The sequence below is a fragment of the Oncorhynchus masou genome, unplaced genomic scaffold (genome assembly GCF_036934945.1).
Source record: "Oncorhynchus masou masou isolate Uvic2021 unplaced genomic scaffold, UVic_Omas_1.1 unplaced_scaffold_1785, whole genome shotgun sequence".
Lineage (NCBI taxonomy): Eukaryota > Metazoa > Chordata > Actinopteri > Salmoniformes > Salmonidae > Oncorhynchus > Oncorhynchus masou.
Window position 1 is genome coordinate 785 of NW_027008041.1, and position 21,761 is coordinate 22,545.

At 49.0% G+C, this 21,761-nt stretch overlaps 1 protein-coding gene across 1 annotated transcript in view; it reads right to left on the reverse strand.

Moving 5' to 3' along the window:
* Positions 1-557: 557 nt before the first annotated feature.
* Positions 558-21,761, reverse strand: part of LOC135532246 (serine/threonine-protein kinase WNK1-like) — a 29,816-nt gene continuing 8,612 nt past the window's right edge. The window contains 13 exon segments of the mRNA XM_064959837.1: positions 558-1,764; positions 1,766-2,262; positions 2,659-2,811; positions 3,026-3,092; positions 3,253-3,363; positions 4,264-4,380; positions 4,870-5,017; positions 5,206-5,279; positions 5,743-6,099; positions 12,317-12,448; positions 15,908-15,943; positions 16,254-16,340; positions 18,282-19,691. Of these exon segments, the coding sequence (XP_064815909.1) occupies positions 958-1,764; positions 1,766-2,262; positions 2,659-2,811; positions 3,026-3,092; positions 3,253-3,363; positions 4,264-4,380; positions 4,870-5,017; positions 5,206-5,279; positions 5,743-6,099; positions 12,317-12,448; positions 15,908-15,943; positions 16,254-16,340; positions 18,282-19,691 (3,996 nt within the window). The 3' untranslated portion in view covers positions 558-957.

The following is a 21,761-nucleotide window of genomic DNA, read 5'->3' on the forward strand; positions in this document are numbered from 1 at the left end:
TAGAAGCTGTTAACCGTTAACATATCTCATCTAGAAGCCGTTAACATATCCCCTCTAGAAGCCGTTAACATATCTCCTCTAGAAGCCGTTAACATATCTCCTCTAGAAGCCGTTAACATATCTCCTCTAGAAGCCGTTAACATATCTCCTCTAGAAGCCGTTAACATATCTCCTCTAGAAGCCGTTAACATATCTCATCTAGAAGCCGTTAACATATCTCCTCTAGAAGCCGTTAACATATCTCCTCTAGAAGCCGTTAACATATCTCCTCTAGAAGCCGTTAACATATCTCATCTAGAAGCCGTTAACATATCTCCTCTAGAAGCTGTTAACATATCTCCTCTAGAAGCTGTTAACATATCTCCTCTAGAAGCTGTTAACATATCTCCTCTAGAAGCTGTTAACATATCTCCTCTAGAAGCTGTTAACATATCTCCTCTAGAAGCTGTTAACATATCTCCTCTAGAAGCTGTTAACATATCTCCTCTAGAAGCTGTTAACATATCTCCTCTAGAAGCTGTTAACCATTAACATATCTCATCTAGAAGCTGTGTTTGAAATGACACCATAACTACAGTGGAGGGTTTTAACAACTATATGGTGTGCTACCTGATATCTAGGGGGGATGGACACAGTATAGAATAGAGTTGTTGCCATGCAACAGAAAGCAGAGCAAATGATCATTCAACAAAACGTTAGGAGACAAAAGCAGTTGATCAAGGAGGTTAACAAAGGCTGTTAAAGGTGGAGTTGGCACAATCACATGTCAATCATTTGATTTGATTTATTTAACTAGGCAATAACTGTGTATGTCAACTATGTAATAATGATGTATAATTCTCCAAAAGACCACAAATACAAAATTACACAAACTTACCTTACACAGAGGTGTCATAAAAATCTGAAATGGTTTACAACATACTGTATGTGTTATAAACAGTGCTCTTCAAGCCACATCTAATAAGCTAGCCTCCACATCCATGCTGACTGACTCACCGGTAACCTAGACAGAGGTGCTTTGGCCGGGGTAGTCTGGGTGTAGGTGGAAGGGGTCCCAGCCTGTCCCGGGGTGGTGAGGGGGGTCCCAGAGACATGCCCTGGTCCTGAGGAGGCCAGGGGGAGGCTGGAGGGGGGCAGGGGGGTGCCTGTGGAGCTGGGGGTGGATGAGTGGCCGGTTGGGGAAGAGGTTCCCGGGACACCAGTGCCTCCGGCTGGGTCGACAGAGCCATCGGCCTGGGTGGTTCCACCACCACCCAGGTCCATGAAGAGGGAGCGAAGCTTCTTATCCAGGGCGTGGATGTCATCGATGCCCAGGGCTACCTCACACTCCCCACACTGGGCGTGGGTCTGGTTGGGCATTGTAGCAGGCTGGGGCTGGGTGTGAACCAGGGTGGGCTGGACCACGGGGATGGTGGTGGTGACGGGCTGTAAGGTAGGGACCGTGGCCCCTGGGGCTAGAGAGGCTACAGGCGAGGAGGAAGAAGGGAGCTCTGCACTGGGGTTAGCAATGGAGGGGGCTAGCAGGGGGCCTTGGATAGCCGTGGTGGGGACTACAGTAGTGGTGAGCTGGGGGACAGCGGTGGAAGGGACAGGGAGCTGCTCTGAGCTTCCTCCACTATCACTGCTACAGCTGCTGACCAGGGGGGCCGTGGCGGAATGACAAAGGACTGTAGTGGGTATGGAGGTGGTGGGACCACCAGGGATGGAGCCTGGGCCAGAGGTCTGGGGGAAGGAGGCTGAGGTGGACAGGGTAGTTGTGTTGGGGAGGGTGGGGAGGACAGCAGGGACTGGGGGGGGACACAGAGGTGGCTGTAACACTAGGTACGGAGGAGACCACGGGTTGGGTCACCAGCAGGGTGAGAGGGGCCTGGGAAAGGAGAGGCTGGGTATCAACAGACTGGAGCTGGGTGGGGATGGGGGCGGTGGCCTGGTGTATAGTCGCAGGTGGAGAGGTGGAGGTGGAGGCTGGAGGGGAGATGGAGACTGTGGGGGGAGGGGAGCTCACAGAGGCCTCAGATGGAACCTGAGCATGGGGGAGAGGAGCAGAGGCTGTAGGAGCAGTGGAGAAGACTGGGATGGTGGTGGTAGTGGCTGCAGCAGGGACCAGGACAGGCAGGGAGGCTATGTGGACGGAGGGAGGAGCGGTGCTGGGCCCTGGGTCGTACTGGCCCTGGTTCTGTCTCATCTCTGAGAAGGCCTGCTGCAGGCTGACCGCTGAGGCCGACTGGGACAGACCCTGACCTGCAGCTACAGCACGGGCGGCTGAGGAGAGAGAAAATGAGGGAGAGATGGGCAGGGAAACAGAGAGAGTGATAGAAAGAGATGTGTCAACACCAAACCCCATCACTAAGTAAAACAGTGATGTTAGCCATCACCTTAAAATCAGGTCATACACCACAGATAGAACACTAACTAAACTACTGTTACATAGCAACTAGACACTCATAAACATGTGATGTTTTTATGATTAACTTTACAATACAACAACATTCAGTCAGTCACAAGATCAGATGATCCCGGTTTTCAGAAACATCTAAATGTTATTACATTTGGATGCTGAATGCATTATCTTGTTGACTAATAAGATAACTTATTGGTAGGCGGTCACTGTGTGTGTGTGTGTGTGTGTGTGTGTGTGTGTGTGTGTGCTAAACTCACCGTGAAAGGACTGTGAATCTTGTCTCAGCAGGGCAGAGCCTGCAGCCGCTGAGTCAGCAAAGAACTGGTCCTTGAGTCTGGACTCAGGCACGGGGCTGACTATAAACCTCCTGCCTGCAGAGTGGACCACCTGGGCTGCACAGGAAGGGATACCTGGAGATAGATAGAAATGGTAGGGTCACACATAGGGTTAATGCAAAATGGGTGCCTCTATTGAATTCAATACATTTACATTCTCAGCGAGGGAAAGTTCTATAATTCATGGTACATCAAATTGGACTACAGATGGAAAATTCTCATGCAAAACATGTCATTTTTTTGTTGTAGGGTACAATTCCCTGTGTGGACATTGTGTTGGTTGTTTTACCTGGCAACGGTTCAGATATAGCAGGGATCTGTTGCTGCTGGAGGTCACTAACTATCTGGGAAACAATCTGTGACACAAGATGCAGTCAGTCTGAGACAGTACAACAGCCGTTTACAACGATCCATGATGAAGTTACTTAAGCCCATGTACCTGGTATAGAAGGGTTAAGAAAAGATGCTCTTTCACAGCAACATGGAGGAAAAATGAATGGAGAGACGTCACTCTACCTGGGTGTTTCCATCTTTCTCCAGACCCTTCTCGTCAGCCATCTCGATGACCTCACGGACCTGCTCGATGAACGACTCCCTCTCGCTCTCCAGTATAAACAGACTGGTGACCTGTAGTCACACACCAGGAAAGAACAGCCCTCTCAATCACAGTCCTCATTCTTCTCAGAATCTGATGGTTGGATTGATTCATCATTTCAGAACGGATTCATCAAAGTCAAAACACCCAGAAAGTCTCGTGAAATACAGCCTTTCATTATTACCAGATAAACTCTCTGGACCTGCCTGAGACAAATACCATCAGGGAACATCACAACACAGTTGGGATTCTGGGCTACTGCAATCAGAGAGGGGAGACGGCTCAATAATGAGAGAGAGATAGAGGGGGAGGGAGGGAGAGAGAGAGACAGCGAGAGAGAGAGCGAGAGCGAGCGAGACAGCGAGGGGCATCGAGAGAGAGAGAGACAGCGCGAGAGAGAGACAGCGAGAGAGAGAGACAGCGGGGGGAGAGAGAGCGACAGCGAGGGGGAGGGAGAGAGCGACAGCAGGGGGAGGAGAGCGACAGGAGGGGGAGGGAGGAGCGACAGGAGGGGGAGGGAGAGCGACAGGAGGGGAGGGAGAGCGACAGGAGGGGGAGGAGGAGGAGGGGGAGGGAGAGCGACAGGAGGGGGAGGAGGAGGGGGGGAGGGAGAGCGACAGGAGGAGGGAGGAGGACAGGAGGGGGAGGGAGAGCGACAGGAGGGGGAGGGAGAGCGACAGGAGGGGAGGGAGAGCGACAGGAGGGGGAGGGAGAGCGACAGGAGGGGGAGGGAGAGCGACAGGAGGGGGAGGGAGAGCGACAGGAGGGGGAGGGAGAGCGACAGGAGGGGGAGGGAGAGCGACAGGAGGGGAGGGAGCGACAGGAGGGGGGAGAGCGACAGGAGGGGGGAGAGCGACAGGAGGGGGAGAGCAACAGGAGGGGGAGAGAAAGAGGAGGGAGGGGAGTGTGCTCGTAATCTTTTCTGTAGTTACCATAATCTGTGCTATTTCCTCTGGGTTATCTCCGTCCAGATCAAACTTAAAAGTCACCATCTTTCTGTTGTGCGTTTCCAACTGGCACTCAGCTACCCTGTCGCCCATGTTGGATATCTGGAATAAACAAAGGAACAGAAGCCAGAATAAGATGTGGATGAAATGAAAAGATGAAAGAGAGCAGCTCTTCAGATTTATCGACAGAAATCACACGACCTGTTAGAACGTCTCGGTGTCGGTCTGTCTAATCAGAAGGGCCTAAACAATGTGGTGCCAGGGAACCCAAACAGGCAGGCATCAGTACAGGGAGATACACACCAGAGACAGACATTCATCAGATGCTGTATGCTCCAATTAGAGAACACTTTCCAGGAAAATAAAGCTTATTGAACTGAATGAAAAACTATCTCAGCTGGTGGGAGACAGGAGCACCGAGCACAATGCAGCGGCTTGGACAATTAAAGGGAATGTAAACCAAAGTGGATCAGAAGTAGGCCCATAATATATAAAGGAAAACAACAGGCTTATTACAGGTGCTGAACACACTAATGAAAAATCATGTTTCGTGTAGTACGTGTGGGCCATTTCCCCTGGGCGGACTCTTACATTCAGTACATTCAACTTTGCTTTGCCGATCTTGTCGGTACGAGAGCGACTCCGTACGGAGCGCCGCTGGTGGCGTTTGATGGAGCGCCCCTCCTGTCTGCCTCCATCATTTCCATCGCTCAGGCCGGACGCCACGTCAGAGTGACCGCTGAGTGACACACACACAAACACCGTTAAAATTCATGATCTGAAGAATGAGAGCGAGGCGCCAAGCCTCTAAGCGAATAAAAACTAAATTAAACGATCTTGACTAATTATAAAATTAGAGATATCTTTCCCATCTCTTATAAAATCTCAATGTGTATATCTTTACCATCAGTTAAACATGCATCTTACCTGGACGAGGGCACTTGTGGTGGTTGTAACTGTGACTGGTCCAATGACAAAGGCTGAGGAGCCGTCTGGGAGGGCTGGAACACACAGTACAGGAGAACAGAGGGTCAGAGAACTGTGGGAACCTTGTTTTACAGTAAAGAGAGTGCAAAGTAGTGTGGTCTTTTGGAGATGAAAGGCTTCAGAAGGTATTGAGGTTAAAAAGAGAGGCAGAATATGAGACTTAAAAGCATGTGAGAGTAGCAGTATAAAGAAATAAGAGTCGGCTCTTGTAGGTCTTAGTGTACTCATCCCACCGTTACCAAATGTTTGACAGCATCGATGTTCAGAATGTTTCTTCCACATCTAGCTACTTGTGACCATAAAATATATATGACCAGACACATCCACAACTTCACACAACCAACTCAGGACTCATTTAAATAACAAACATACAGTCAAGGAAACACGCAGACCAGCTATGGTCAAAGAACTGCTCTCCGTCATCCATACGACCAGGCGGGGGGGACATGAGGAAGGGGGTTTGGCTGACCACGGTACCTGGGCCTGGGCATCTCCTGGCGGCTCTGGGGAGGTGCTGGCTACGCTGATGACGGGCACCACGACCAGCGGCTGAGTAGGCCTCATTTGGGGCGGCAGAGGGGAGGCCGGTGGCACCGGCGGTGGATGAGTCACCAGAGTGGGTGCAGATACAGAACCAGGTAGAGGATGAGCCCCAGGAGGCAGAGGTAAGGCTGCAGCTGTTTTAGGGCTCTGTGGGGACACCAGGGCTCCCCCTGGGGGTGACGCCGCCCCTTGGGCTGCGGCTGCAGTAACCGGGGCCGAGGGCTGATTGAAGGCCATCTGAGCCACAGAGACAAGTCCCACTGAGGAGGGAGGTGGAGCCATACTGCAAGGCTGGGGGCGGGAGGAGGAGAGCAAGGGGCGGGTCAGGTCAGGTTAGGACTGGCTAGGGTAACGAAGGGTCATGGGAACTAGGTTGGAGTGGGCGGATTATGGATGATAGAAATAGTAAGTCCACTTCTGTGGGATGGATATTATGTTGGTGGTTGACTAAAGGGTGACTGAAGGAACAAAACTCAAGGGGATAAGAGTGTGTATGGTGGGTGTGACAGAATGTAACACTGTGCATACAACCACTAAACAAACAAAGTCAACACACAAAGCCACGCACCAACAACAACATGCGACCAAACACGATGTGTTTCACAAATGGCATGAAACCAGATGTCAAACCGAAGGTACAACTGGTTGAACTGCACTGTGAGAACAAAGCAGTGCTAAGGTGTGGACAGGACTCCTCATGAGGCCCTCTCCACTCAGTGGTACAACACGCCTGTGGTGACATCATGCTGTTGGTCACTAACATGGACTCTAATGGAACAGCCATGATCGTCCATTAGACCTCAATCCACATTTATCGACAAACACAGAAGACACTGAAAGACAGATACTTTTCTACTGGGACTCAAACAACAACAACAAGTGATACTGAGTGAGGACAGCTGATACTAATGGAAATGGACACACGTACAGTCGCACACATAAACATGTTCTACCACCCTAGTGGGGACCAGCACTATAATAGTGGTACCTGGACCAGAGCTAGCTATAATAACAGCACAGCGAGTGGTACCTGGACCAGAGCTAGCTATAATAACAGCACAGCGAGTGGTACCTGGACCAGAGCTAGCTATAATAACAGCACAGCGAGTGGTACCTGGACCAGAGCTAGCTATAATAACAGCACAGTGAGTGGTACCTGGACCAGAGCTAGCTATAATAACAGCACAGCGAGTGGTACCTGGACCAGAGCTAGCTATAATAACAGCACAGCGAGTGGTACCTGGACCAGAGCTAGCTATAATAACAGCACAGCGAGTGGTACCTGGACCAGAGCTAGCTATAATAACAGCACAGCGAGTGGTACCTGGACCAGAGCTAGCTATAATAACAGCACAGCGAGTGGTACCTGGACCAGAGCTAGCTATAATAACAGCACAGCGAGTGGTACCTGGACCAGAGCTAGCTATAATAACAGCACAGCGAGTGGTACCTGGACCAGAGCTAGCTATAATAACAGCACAGCGAGTGGTACCTGGACCAGAGCTAGCTATAATAACAGCACAGCGAGTGGTACCTGGACCAGAGCTAGCTATAATAACAGCACAGCGAGTGGTACCTGGACCAGAGCTAGCTATAATAACAGCACAGCGAGTGGTACCTGGACCAGAGCTAGCTATAATAACAGCACAAGTGGTACCAGCGAGTGGTACCTGGACCAGAGCTAGCTATAATAACAGCACAGCGAGTGGTACCTGGACCAGAGCTAGCTATAATAACAGCACAGCAGTGGTACCTGGACCAGAGCTAGCTATAATAACAGCACAGCGAGTGGTACCTGGACCAGAGCTCGCTATAATAACAGCACAGCGAGTGGTACCTGGACCAGAGCTAGCTATAATAACAGCACAGCGAGTGGTACCTGGACCAGAGCTAGCTAGAATAACAGCACAGTGAGTGGTACCTGGACCAGAGCTAGCTGGTGTGCCTGGTAGAGATAGTAGAGGTGTTCTAAGCTGGGCGAAGGGGACATAACAGAAGCACCCAGCTCACTAGCACACAGCTGAAGACCACCAACCATGCATACAGACAGACCAGGGCAGGCAGACCAGGCCAGGGCAGGCAAACCAGACAGACCAGGCAGACCAGACAGACCAGGCAGACCAGACCAGGCCAGGGCAGGCAAACCAGACAGACCAGGCCAGGCAGACCAGACCAGGCCAGGGCAGGCAGACCAAGCAGCATGTCATAGAAGTGTAGTGAGTGGATGAAAGAGTGAGAAAGTCAATGGAATAAAAACAGAAAGAAAGGATGGAAAACTGAAGTAAGAAATGTGAATGTTAAAACGTGTTAAGAAGAAACAGAACAGATTATACTCCATAGAAACAGAACAGATTATACTCCATAGAAACAGAACAGATTATACTCCATAGAAACAGAACAGATTATACTCCATAGAAACAGAACAGATTATACTCCATAGAAACAGAACAGATTATACTCCATAGAAACAGAACAGATTATACTCCATAGAAAGAGAATATCAGTATTATTCAAAAGAGATGGTTGTGTAATACTTACCACAATGGACATGAGTTAGTCAACGACGTTGTAGTACTTACTGAATCGGTTTCATAAGGGTTTGGTTTATTTTGACATTGGCTTTTGTGAGTGTTTGGTTTATTTTGGCAAAGTTGTTGGACTTTGAAGGCGATGGAAGTTCATGTTTGTACCCACAATGCAGTAAAACTTCACTATAACTAATACCTCTATTCATATGCCTATGACTGAGAAAAGTAAACTCCTAATCGCGTAACCAACGGCCCTGAAGGTTTTCTATCGATTACTGAATAATTGATGGAAGTTTGGTTTTGTGTTACTGACTTGGTTCAGACCAACTCTGGCAGGCCTTCAGTGGGCCCATCCATGGGTTTAGGTAAACACACTGGCCTTCAGTGGGCCCATCCAAGGGTTTAGGTAAACACACTGGCCTTCAGTGGGCCCATCCATGGGTTTAGGTAAACACACTGGCCTTCAGTGGACCCATCCATGGGATGTGGTAAACACACCGGCCTTCAGTGGGCCCATCCATGGGTTTAGGTAAACACACTGGCCTTCAGTGGGCCCATCCATGGGTTTAGGTAAACACACCGGCCTTCAGTGGGCCCATCCATGGGTTTAGGTAAACACACCGGCCTTCAGTGGACCCATCCATGGGTTTAGGTAAACACACTGGCCTTCAGTGGGCCCATCCATGGGTTTAGGTAAACACACCGGCCTTCAGTGGACCCATCCATGGGATGTGGTAAACACACTGGCCTTCAGTGGACCCATCCATGGGATGTGGTAAACACACTGGCCTTCAGTGGACCCATCCATGGGTTTAGGTAAACACACTGGCCTTCAGTGGACCCATCCATGGGTTTAGGTAAACACACTGGCCTTCAGTGGACCCATCCATGGGTTTAGGTAAACACACTGGCCTTCAGTGGACCCATCCATGGGTTTAGGTAAACACACCGGCCTTCAGTGGACCCATCCATGGGATGTGGTAAACACACCGGCCTTCAATGGGCCCATCCATGGGTTTAGGTAAACACACTGGCCTTCAGTGGGCCCATCCATTGGTTTAGGTAAACACACCGGCCTTCAGTGGGCCCATCCATTGGTTTAGGTAAACACACTGGCCTTCAGTGGACACATCCATGGGTTTAGGTAAACACACTGGCCTTCAGTGGGCCCATCCATGGGTTTAGGTAAACACACTGGCCTTCAGTGGGCCCATCCATGGGTTTAGGTAAACACACTGGCCTTCAGTGGGCCCATCCATTGGTTTAGGTAAACACACTGGCCTTCAGTGGACACATCCATGGGTTTAGGTAAACACACCGGCCTTCAGTGGGCCCATCCATGGGTTTAGGTAAACACACTGGACTTCAGTGGACCCATCCATGGGTTTAGGTAAACACACCGGCCTTCAGTGGACACATCCATGGGTTTATTTGTATGAACATAAGATTCAACAACTGAGACATAAACTGAACAAGTTTCACAGACATGTGACTAACAGAAATGGAATAATGTGTCCCTGAACAAAGGGGGGTCAAAATGAAAAGCAACAGTCAGTATCTGGAGTGGCCACCAGCTGCATGAAGTACTGCAGTGCATCTCCTCCTCATGGACGGCACCAGATTTGCCAGTTCTTGCTGTGAGATGTTACCCCACTCTTCCACCAAGGCACCTGCAAGTTCCTGGACATTTCTGGGGGGAATGGCCCTAGCCCTCACCCTCTGATCCAACAGGTCCCAGACATGTCTGGGGGTAATGGCCCTAGCCCTCACCCTCTGATCCAACAGGTCCCAGACATGTCTGGGGGTAATGGCCCTAGCCCTCACCCTCTGATCCAACAGGTCCCAGACATGTCTGGGGGGAATGGCCCTAGCCCTCACCCTCTGATCCAACAGGTCCCAGACATGTCTGGGGGGAATGGCCCTAGCCCTCACCCTCTGATCCAACAGGTCCCAGACATGTCTGGGGGAATGGCCCTAGCCCTCACCCTCTGATCCAACAGGTCCCAGACATGTCTGGGGGAATGGCCCTAGCCCTCACCCTCTGATCCAACAGGTCCCAGACATGTCTGGGGGAATGGCCCTAGCCCTCATCCTCTGATCCAACAGGTCCCAGACATGTCTGGGGGGAATGGCCCTCACCCTCTGATCCAACAGGTCCCAGACATGTCTGGGGGGAATGGCCCTAGCCCTCACCCTCTGATCCAACAGGTCCCAGACATGTCTGGGGGAATAGCCCCTAGCCCTCACCCTCTGATCCAACAGGTCCCAGACATGTCTGGGGGAAATGGCCCTAGCCCTCACCCTCTGATCCAACAGGTCCCAGACATGTCTGGGGGGAATGGCCCTAGCCCTCACCCTCTGATCCAACAGGTCCCAGACATGTCTGGGGGGAATGGCCCTAGCCCTCACCCTCTGATCCAACAGGTCCCAGACATGTCTGGGGGAATCGCCCTAGCCCTCACCCTCTGATCCAACAGGTCCCAGACATGTCTGGGGGGAATGGCCCTAGCCCTCACCCTCTGATCCAACAGGTCCCAGACATGTCTGGGGGGAATGGCCCTAGCCCTCACCCTCTGATCCAACAGGTCCCAGACATGTCTGGGGGGAATGGCCCTAGCCCTCACCCTCTGATCCAACAGGTCCCAGACATTTCTGGGGGGAATGGCCCTAGCCCTCACCCTCTGATCCAACAGGTCCCAGACTATAGCAATGAGCCAAGGTTTTGCCAGCCTTTTTTTTCTTTTCCCCCAGGTCCCAGACATGCTCAATGGGATTGAGATCCGGGCTCTTCGCTGGACACGGCAGAACACTGACATTCTTGTCTTGCAGGAAATCACGCACAGAACGAGCAGTATGGCTGGTGGCATTGTCATTCTGGAGGGTCATGTCAGGATGAGCCTGCAGGAAGGGTACTTCATGAGGAGAAGGACCCTCCACCTCCAAATCGATCTCGCTCCAGAGTACAGGCCTCGGTGTAACGCTCATTCTTTTGCCGATAAACACAAATCTGACCATCACCCCTGGTGAGACAAAACCGCGACTCGTCAGTGAAGAGCACTTTTGCCAGTCCTGTCTGGTCCAGCGACAGTGGGTTTGTGCCCATAAGCGACGTTGTTGCCTTACAACAGGCCTACAAGCCCTCAGTCCAGCCTCTCTCAGCCTAATGCGGACAGTATGAGCACTGATGGAGGTGTGTTCCATGTGTAACTCAGGCAGTTGTTGTTGCCATCCTGTACCAGTCCCGCAGGTGTGATGTTCGGATGTACCGATCCTGTGCAGGTGTTGTTACACGTGGTCTGCCACTGCGAGGATGATCAGCTGTCCTTTCTGTCTCCTTGTAGCACAGTCGTAGGCGTCTCAAAGTACAGACATGGCCACATCTGCAGTCCTCATGCCTCCTTGCAGCATGCCTAAGGCACATTCATGCAGATGAGCAGGGACCCTGGGCACATCTGCAGTCCTCATGCCTCCTTGCAGCATGCCTAAGGCACATTCATGCAGATGAGCAGGGACCCTGGGCATCTTTCTTTTGGTGTTTTTCAGAGTCAGTAGAAAGGCCTCTTTAGTGTTCTAAGTTTTCATAACTGTGACCTTTATTGCCTACCGTCTGTAGGCTTTTACCGTCTGTAGGTTCATTGAACAAACAGGGAAACAGGGCCCTTTAAACCCTTTACAATGAAGATCTGTGAAGTTATTTGGATTTTTACACATTATCTTTGAAAGACAGGGTCCTGAAAAGGGGACGTTTCTTTTTTTGCTGAGTTTATATGAGGGCCTGTGTAAAATGTGTCTGTATGAATGCATACAGTCTCTGACACGGAATGTGAATGCATGACTATGTTACCTGTTTGGTTTTGGGGACCCTCACTCTAACTTGATTAAGGTGTGTGTGTGTGCATTATGAAATGTGTGCACAGAGTGTGGTTAAGTGCCAGTGTTTGCATGTGCACTCTGTGTTTATGTATGTGTTGGTCCCTTACCTGTGTGGGCTGTGGTCCAGGGGGTAGCTGGGTCTGAGAGGGGCTTTGTACCACGGTGCTGCCTGCCTGCTGCTGCTGGGGCTGAGAGACCATGGGCTGGGAGGTGGGGGGGAGAGAGGCCTGCAGGGGGGTCTGGAGGAGAGAGAGAGGGAGAGAGAGAGAGTCAACTCATGACTAGACCTACACAGCAAAGTTAAAAAGGGACAGTTAACTAAGTATGTCAGATGTTTTTGACCTCAAGTCTGTTGAGATGAGTCTATGCCCGTCACCAGCCTCAATCCCACAGATGGAAAAGATAAGCACAATCATTTAAAATAAAAAATATCTGCAAACTTTGAGTGAACTGTCTCTTTAAGACCATATGTGTACTTGACACATATCAGTAGAGTTTCAAAGCAAAAAACACCCCCATTATCTCACTGTTATTAAACAGTTGAACCTATCAATCAAATCTAGTTATGCTAATTTGAAGCTACAATTTGCCTTGGGGGTGATTGCAAAAACATTTCTCTGGCGTTCGGCCAACTTCCCTTGTGACTTGATGAAAAGCAATGACACACATAGTGCACAGGCTTAACCTACAGCCAATCTTATTAACATATTCTATAGGCAAGGGTGGAGCCGGAACGGTCCAGTACAGAGTACCGGCAAAAGAAAGCAGTGGTTACGGCGTACCCGTTAAAACGTGAGTCTATCACAATAGTTTAAAAAACAGTGTAATAAGCCTACGGTTTTCTTGGAATCTATCTATCATGTCAGTCACATAAAAAGATGAGCCAATAGACTCCAAAATGCGGAGTGGTTCGAGGAGAACACTGACATTTTAATAAGGCAGAGATGATTGGTCGAGACCATGACGAGGGTGGACAGCAGAGGAAGCATCAAATTCACAGGTTACAAGACTTTTGTTGGCCGAATGATGACGATCACTGAATGTCATTCATAACACTTCTCGGTGTCCGGTAAGTCTCTCTGCTTTTATCAAACGGTATGGATGCTGGAATTATCTTAGAATGGAGTAGCCTGACAGTTAGAAAAGCAACTCAAGTATGGACACGGAACGTAGAACTAAGTGTTCCTCTGAGTAACATTTCAGACCAGATGTTAATTTTGTTTCAGGAAGAGGAGTAATGCTGTTGAACAACAGTTCCCTGAGCATCAGTCCTCTCCCTGAAACAAAATATTTGGTGAGCGTGGCTTTATTTAATCTTCTGGATGAGCATCAAGTAATGATAGAGGAGAAGCTGCATGAATCTAATTACAGACACAAGTTCACTAACAAATAGCCTACCAACAAATAGCAGCCCCCCCCCGAGTAACATAGCCTAAATTAGTCTTTTCAAGTAACCGTTTGACAATCAGATGAAAACATCATGACTTGCTGTGTTAATGCCGCATTAAAGAAAAATCAGGCTAATACATTTTAAAAGTTAAATGACAAATCAATACTGTTAGGCCCATAGAGATGTTATATGCCCTTCTATGATTAGGCCCATAGAGATGCTATATGTCCTTCTATGATTAGGCCCATAGAGATGTTATATGCCCTTCTGTGATTAGGCCCATAGAGATGCTATATGTCCTTCTGTGATTAGGCCCATAGAGATGCTATATGTCCTTCTATGATTAGGCCCATAGAGATGCTATATGTCCTTCTATGATTAGGCCCATAGAGATGCTATATGTCCTTCTGTGATTCGGCCCATAGAGATGCTATATGTCCTTCTATGATTAGGCCCATAGAGATGCTATATGTCCTTCTATGATTAGGCCCATAGAGATGTTATATGTCCTTCTATGATTAGGCCCATAGAGATGTTATATGTCCTTCTGTGATTAGGCCCATAGAGATGTTATATGTCCTTCTGTGATTAGGCCCATAGAGATGCTATATGTCCTTCTGTGATTAGGCCCATAGAGATGCTATATGTCCTTCTGTGATTAGGCCCATAGAGATGCTATATGTCCTTCTATGATTAGGCCCATAGAGATGCTATATGTCCTTCTATGATTAGGCCCATAGAGATGCTATATGTCCTTCTATGATTAGGCCCATAGAGATGCTATATTTCCTTCTGTGATTAGGGCCATAGAGATGCTATATGTCCTTCTGTGATTAGGCCCATAGAGATGCTATATGTCCTTCTGTGATTAGGCCCATAGAGATGCTATATGTCCTTCTGTGATTAGGCCCATAGAGATGCTATATGTCCTTCTGTGATTAGGCCCATAGAGATGCTATATGTCCTTCTGTGATTAGGCCCATAGAGATGCTATATGTCCTTCTGTGATTAGGCCCATAGAGATGCTTATGTCCTTCTATGATTAGGCCCATAGAGATGCTATATGTCCTTCTGTGATTAGGCCCATAGAGATGCTATATGTCCTTCTGTGATTAGGCCCATAGAGATGCTATATGTCCTTCTGTGATTAGGCCCATAGAGATGCTATATGTCCTTCTGTGATTAGGCCCATAGAGATGCTATATGTCCTTCTGTGATTAGGCCCATAGAGATGCTTATGTCCTTCTATGATTAGGCCCATAGAGATGCTATATGTCCTTCTATGATTAGGCCCATAGAGATGCTATATGTCCTTCTATGATTAGGCCCATAGAGATGCTATATGTCCTTCTATGATTAGGCCCATAGAGATGTTATATGTCCTTCTGTGATTAGGCCCATAGAGATGCTATATGCCCTTCTGTGATTAGGCCCATAGAGATGCTATATGCCCTTCTATGATTAGGCCCATAGAGATGCTATATGTCCTTCTATGATTAGGCCCATAGAGATGCTATATGTCCTTCTATGATTAGGCCCATAGAGATGCTATATGTCCTTCTATGATTAGGCCCATAGAGATGCTATATGTCCTTCTATGATTAGGCCCATAGAGATGCTATATGTCCTTCTATGATTAGGCCCATAGAGATGCTATATGTCCTTCTGTGATTAGGGCCATAGAGATGCTATATGTCCTTCTGTGATTAGGCCCATAGAGATGCTATATGTCCTTCTGTGATTAGGCCCATAGAGATGCTATATGTCCTTCTGTGATTAGGCCCATAGAGATGCTATATGTCCTTCTGTGATTAGGCCCATAGAGATGCTTATGTCCTTCTATGATTAGGCCCATAGAGATGCTATATGTCCTTCTATGATTAGGCCCATAGAGATGCTTATGTCCTTCTGTGATTAGGCCCATAGAGATGCTTATGTCCTTCTATGATTAGGCCCATAGAGATGCTTATGTCCTTCTATGATTAGGCCCATATAGATGCTATATGTCCTTCTATGATTAGGCCCATAGAGATGCTATATGTCCTTCTATGATTAGTCCCATAAATAACAAGTGCGTGCCCACACACACAGGAGGCCTCTGTACCAGGAAGACATTACATCTACTTTCACCTCTGCTGTACTGTAGGCAAATATACATCACAGCCATTTCACTTACAGTTCTGTTTGTTCGTGAGACAGCAGGAAATGAAATGTTGGATTGGAGAAAAGGGAAAAGCCAGGAGACTCAAGAGATAAAGCAGACAGTGAGAGGTGCTCATATCAACGTTGAATGTGTTGTTTTGTCTACCTGCGGAGGGAGCGCTGTGACGTAGTAACCTCCATGCTAAAAGAGACAGACAACACAGTGTGTGAGAGAGAGAGAGAGAGAGGCACCACAGGGGCCACGCCACAGCCTTCACACCACAGAGGAGAGAATACTGTACTCAAGATTAAAAACACAGACCAATCAAAACAAAAACACCGTCTGGCTGCCATGACGATGCACCTGTACTCTGAACACAACAGGAGAGGGAGGATTGGTGTGGAGGATGTGTACAAGTTGGCCCTTATCCACACTGGCAATGTCTAAATGTTCCCCTTTGGTAAGGAATTAGGACGTCCTCATAGAGGCCTGTGGAGAAAGGGGGCCTTACCTGTTGGTGGGCGATGGGGACTGGCTGGGAGTTGGGGGCAGGAGGGTGTCCAGTGTTGGGCTGGGAGGTTGGGATCTGCTGCACCTGCTTCAATAGGATAGAGGGATAGGTGAAGAGATGGAGACAATATGGAGGGAGATAGAAATATGGACACAAGAGAGAAAACAAAACGTGAATTAGGATCTATTTGTGACTTTTGGACATACTGCACAGTACTACATTCTAGCCTGAGCTTTGGCTCTCTGTACTGTACAGGACTACTGTATTCTAGCCTGAGCTTTGGCACACTGTACTGTACAGTACTACATTCTAGCCTGAGCTTTGGCACACTGTACTGTACAGTACTACTGTATTCTAGCCTGAGCTTTGGCACACTGTACTGTACAGTACTACATTCTAGCCTGAGCTTTGGCACACTGTACTGTACAGTACTACATTCTAGCCTGAGCTTTGGCACACTGTACTGTACAGTACTACTGTATTCTAGCCTGAGCTTTGGCTCACTTTACTGTACATACACAAAGTATCCCCTCTCTGACTCTCCAGAGAATCTCCAAGACTCCTTGTGTATGCATGTACATCCACAGGTAACTATAACAGGTAACTATAACAGGTAACTATAACAGGTAACAAAATCCACTGCTGGGTCAGTTGGGGGGAGTGAGTAGGCTTCATGCACGTGGTAGGGCTCCTAGATGATTCATTACATTGTGAATGTTATTGCTCAACAGAGCACACAGAAGAAGCAGGTTGTGTCCTTTAAATATATTTAGGAAAAACTCAAATAAAACCTGTTTTTTGTTGTTGTTGCTGGTTGATTGAAACCCTTTACATTCCATGTAATGATTACATTTAGCTTCTGAACCAACCCTAAGAAGTACCCTTAGAAGGCTGCAGACAAGTATACTTGTTCCCAAGCTCAGCTCAACCACTCACTAGAGAGTGAGCTCACACAAGTATAGTTGCACCAAGCTGACCACCTACCTTGCCATCCCTTGTTCTCAGGACATTACCACTGAAAACGAGAGGCTTTAGGAGCGGAAAGCATTTCGTAGGAAGAAGAACAGATGGGAAAAAAATAAATAATAAAAAAAGCAAAATAAAACCATAAAAAGAAGCGAGAAAGAAGAGCGCTGCTCAGAATAAAAGATGAGGCTGCGGGATGACTGATAATGTCAGCATTCTAAGGGTTAATGGATGAATTCTGACCCCTGAGTGTAAAGTATTTATCTTGGATACCAGCTGAGTGTAAAGTCTTCCTATTGGTCGCTAGCTGATTATATGGCACATGACGTGCTGCAACACCTCCAATAGAACTGTTACTGGGATTGGTGTCCTTGGCAACAGATAATAAATAGAAATACCGTTTTAACCATTTCCAGCCAACTAGACAGAGGTACTGTACAAACTGTTAAAATAAAATACAAATGTGAAAATATAGTTGAAAAATTAAAGAAACATTTTTATGAAGTAAATAATGTAAGCTTCAGGTGAACAGTTAAACCGGTCTAAACCCCCCGTTTGTTGTATGTTTGTGTGTTGGATCATACAAATCCTCAAAGCCACGTGGCAACAAGTCTGATTATTACTCACAACAATGATCCCATTCCCATACAGTAGTGTCTTGACAATTTGGTGTTTTTGAATATTAAAATAAGGCCCAATTCGACTTTGGATTTGTATGTACAATATGCAGTTCTACCTCACTGTGTACCAATACAAACACACATTTTTCCATATAATAACATACATACAAAATCTTACTTACTCTAAGAGACCGATACAAATTATTCCGTAGGTGATAAGAGAACATACCGTCAACAGAACTAGGGGATTTAAACAGCAGGTTTCTAATTGTTTCCTGAAGACTAGCACCTCCTAAAAAGGACCTTTGAGTGTAGGCAGTCATGGCTGGAAAGGGTTAAAACCACAACCACGAAACAAAATTAATCAGGTAAGTGATAAAGACAGGGTTGGTGTGGAGGGTAGACGGCTGAGGGTTGCTATGGAATAAGAAAGTGATGGTACCAGCCCAGGGTTTCCCTGCATGGCCAGAGGAAACTGGTGATACGAGAGGTCGGGTTGGACGTTCGTCTGTCGGGCCCAGGTGGTGTGTAGTATGTTGACGTGAGAGGACTCGGAGGGAGGCACAAACAGAAAGGTCTGCTGGCTGGGGGGGTGGCCCACTCCCTGGCCCTCTGCAGTGGCGTCCCTCCCCCCGGCCTCCGCCCCGTAGAAGGTGTGTGGGATGGACTGGGCGGCCGAGAAGGCCCCGAACTGGGGCGGAGGAGAGTGGAACTCTCCACAGTCAGAGGAGGCCATGGAGTCACTGGAAGGTTCCGGGCTGCAGTCCTTCTGGCCCTGGTGCAGTAGCAGGCTCCCGGGAGGGAGAGGCATCTCAGGGCTGATGTAGCTGTACAGTTCCTCAGTGACTGGCTGCAGGCGGCTGTAGGTCCCAGACCCCCCTGACTGTCCTCCTGGTCCCCCCTGTTCCTCCAGGTTGAGGTCCATGGAGCCGCGGCGAGCCCGGTACAGTCTAGAGGCCAGCACGCCAGAGTCGGCCCCAGTGGCGGCCGCTGCAGTAGCCATGTTTTGGACGTGGAACTCGAACACGCTGCCTTGCGGGGGCTCCATGACTGGGGGAGCGGACTGGGGGAAGGAGGCGGAGTGCTGCAGCTGGTACCCATCGGTAGTACCCGAGGCCTGCGGGCCCAAGGTGCTCATGGGTGGCAGCTGAGGGATGGGGCTGTGGGTCAGGCGCATGTGACTCTGCATGTGGGGGTGGTAGGTCTGGGCGTAGGCCGGCTGTGGAGGGTCGTACACGGCCAGGCTGGCGGCTGCCGCAGCCTGCATCTGCTGGTGGAAGCTGATCTGGTTGATCTGGTGAGCAGTCATGGGGTAGCCCCCATAGGCCATGGCCTCGAAGTGATCCAGCAACGCTGCCTGGTTCAGACTCAGCCTCCGCACAGCCTCCACCACCTCCTCCTGCTGCTCCGCCCTCACGTCCTTGTACCCGTACAGAGGGTCCTGGAGGGACTGACCTTGGAGGTGCTGGTGCATGGGCTCTCCAACCGACCCCAGCCTCGGAGCACCGTAGCCTGGCACCATGAAGAGGGACGAGGGATCCACACCCAGGTGCCCATCCACTCCTCCTCCTCCACCCACGCCCAGCCCCTCCATCCCCGGGTGGTAGGGGTGCAGGCTGCTGGCGTAGCGGGGGTAGGCAGGCTGGAAGTGGCGCGTATGGGCCTCCAAGATGGACGTGCTCTTGCGGCGTTGGGCGTTGTAGGCCTTGGAGGGAGGGCAGGCAGGCGGCGGTGAGAAGGAGATGGGGCGCTCCAGAATGGAGGGGAGAAAGAGAGGCGGCGTGGGGTCCGGAAGGCCTGCTGAGGCCCAGACTCCTCCTCCACTGCTGTACTGGTGAGTCGCAGACTGCGGCTGAAGTGACATAAGATTATAGATGCATCATCTTCATGAGGGAGAGAAGCACCGTTAAATACTGTAGTATTCAGAGAGATAGAAAGAGAGAAGAGGGTGAAGAGGTATATCAAAAGAGAACAAGAGAGATAGCAGTGCTATATATTTCTGCTAATGCATGAATCCCTGCAACGGATAAAGAAAGTCAAGAACCTAGCAAAGAAACCCATGAAGAACCAGAAGATGAAGGTACAGGCAGACAGTAATAGCTTCTCGGTATGGAATTAAATGCAGATGTGGCAAAGACGACTCCCTGTAAGATCAACAGACTGCTGCTACTGTGACATTAAATGGTTAACTATAAACTGCACCTTATACACAAAACTATCTAGCATGACGAATGATGTAAGTCATTATATTACATGATGTGTATTTTGGGGGGTTTAAACCTTTGAAGCTGACAGTGAATGATGTTCATGCTAATTGAAATTGTACCTGCTGCGTAATGAAGACTTTAGTGGATTCCTGGATAAAACAGGTGACCACACCAACTACTGTACATCGATCTGAGTGAATGTACTCTACTCAATAGTTTAGTCTACATCCATATTGTGTCTTGTGACTCCAGTAAAATGGGCTGAGATGACAAACTAAAGTGTTGTTTGAGTTGTTGTTCATATTGGGGAATTGTAATTTAGCTAGCAGTCTGACCAGTCTCACTAGGAGGGAAGGGAAGTGTAATGTAGCTAGCAGTCTGACCAGTCTCACTAGGAGGGAAGTGTAGCTAGCAGTCTGACCAGTCTCACTAGGAGGGAAGGGAAGTGTAGCTAGCAGTCTGACCAGTCTCACTAGGAGGGAAGGGAAGTGTAGTGTAGCTAGCAGTCTGACCAGTCTCACTAAGAGGGAAGGGAAGTGTAGCAGTCTGACCAGTCTCACTAGAAGGGAAGTGTACTGTAGCAGTCTGACCAGTCTCACGAAGAGGGAAGGGATGTGTAGCTAGCAGTCTGACCAGTCTCACTAGGAGGGAAGGGAAGTGTAGTGTAGCAAGCAGTCTGACCAGTCTCACTAGGAGGGAAGTGTACTGTAGCAGTCTGACCAGTCTCACGAAGAGGGAAGGGAAGTGTAGCTAGCAGTCTGACCAGTCTCACTAGGAGGGAAGGGAAGTGTAGCTAGCAGTCTGACCAGTCTCACTAGGAGGGAAGGGAAGTGTAGTGTAGCAAGCAGTCTGACCAGTCTCACGAAGAGGGAAGGGAAGTGTAGCTAGCAGTCTGACCAGTCTCACTAGGAGGGAAGGGAAGTGTAGTGTAGCAAGCAGTCTGACCAGTCTCACGAAGAGGGAAGGGAAGTGTAGCTAGCAGTCTGACCAGTCTCACGAAGAGGGAAGGGAAGTGTAGCTAGCAGTCTGACCAGTCTCACGAAGAGGGAAGGGAAGTGTAGCTAGCAGTCTGACCAGTCTCACTAGAAGGGAAGTGTACTGTAGCAGTCTGACCAGTCTCACGAAGAGGGAAGGGATGTGTAGCAAGCAGTCTGACCAGTCTCACTAGGAGGGAAGGGAAGTGTAGTGTAGCAAGCAGTCTGACCAGTCTCACTAGGAGGGAAGTGTACTGTTGCAGTCTGACCAGTCTCACGAAGAGGGAAGGGAAGTGTAGCTAGCAGTCTGACCAGTCTCACTAGGAGGGAAGGGAAGTGTAGTGTAGCAAGCAGTCTGACCAGTCTCACTAGGAGGGAAGGGAAGTGTACTGTAGCAGCAGTCTGACCAGTCTCACTAGGAGAGTAAGGGAAGTGCCAGGCAGTCTGTATTTAATGTGAGCACAGGGCGCCTGGCGAGAGGCCCGAAGCGAAGAACAGCAGGGTTCACTCACAGGTATCTGAAAGTGGATTAAAGATGAACACACAATAATCTGATGTTTTGTTCTCTATTTGTTATGTCTCTCTATATGTCTCCACTGTTTTGTCCCGTGTCTCTCCTTGTTTCAGATACCCATAGACAGCCCTACTGAGCTCCGGTCCCAGCTCCACCAGACTACAACCTGGTTCACACCACTCTGTGGCCAGAGATGCTCTAACATACAGGGCTGACAAACACCGCCG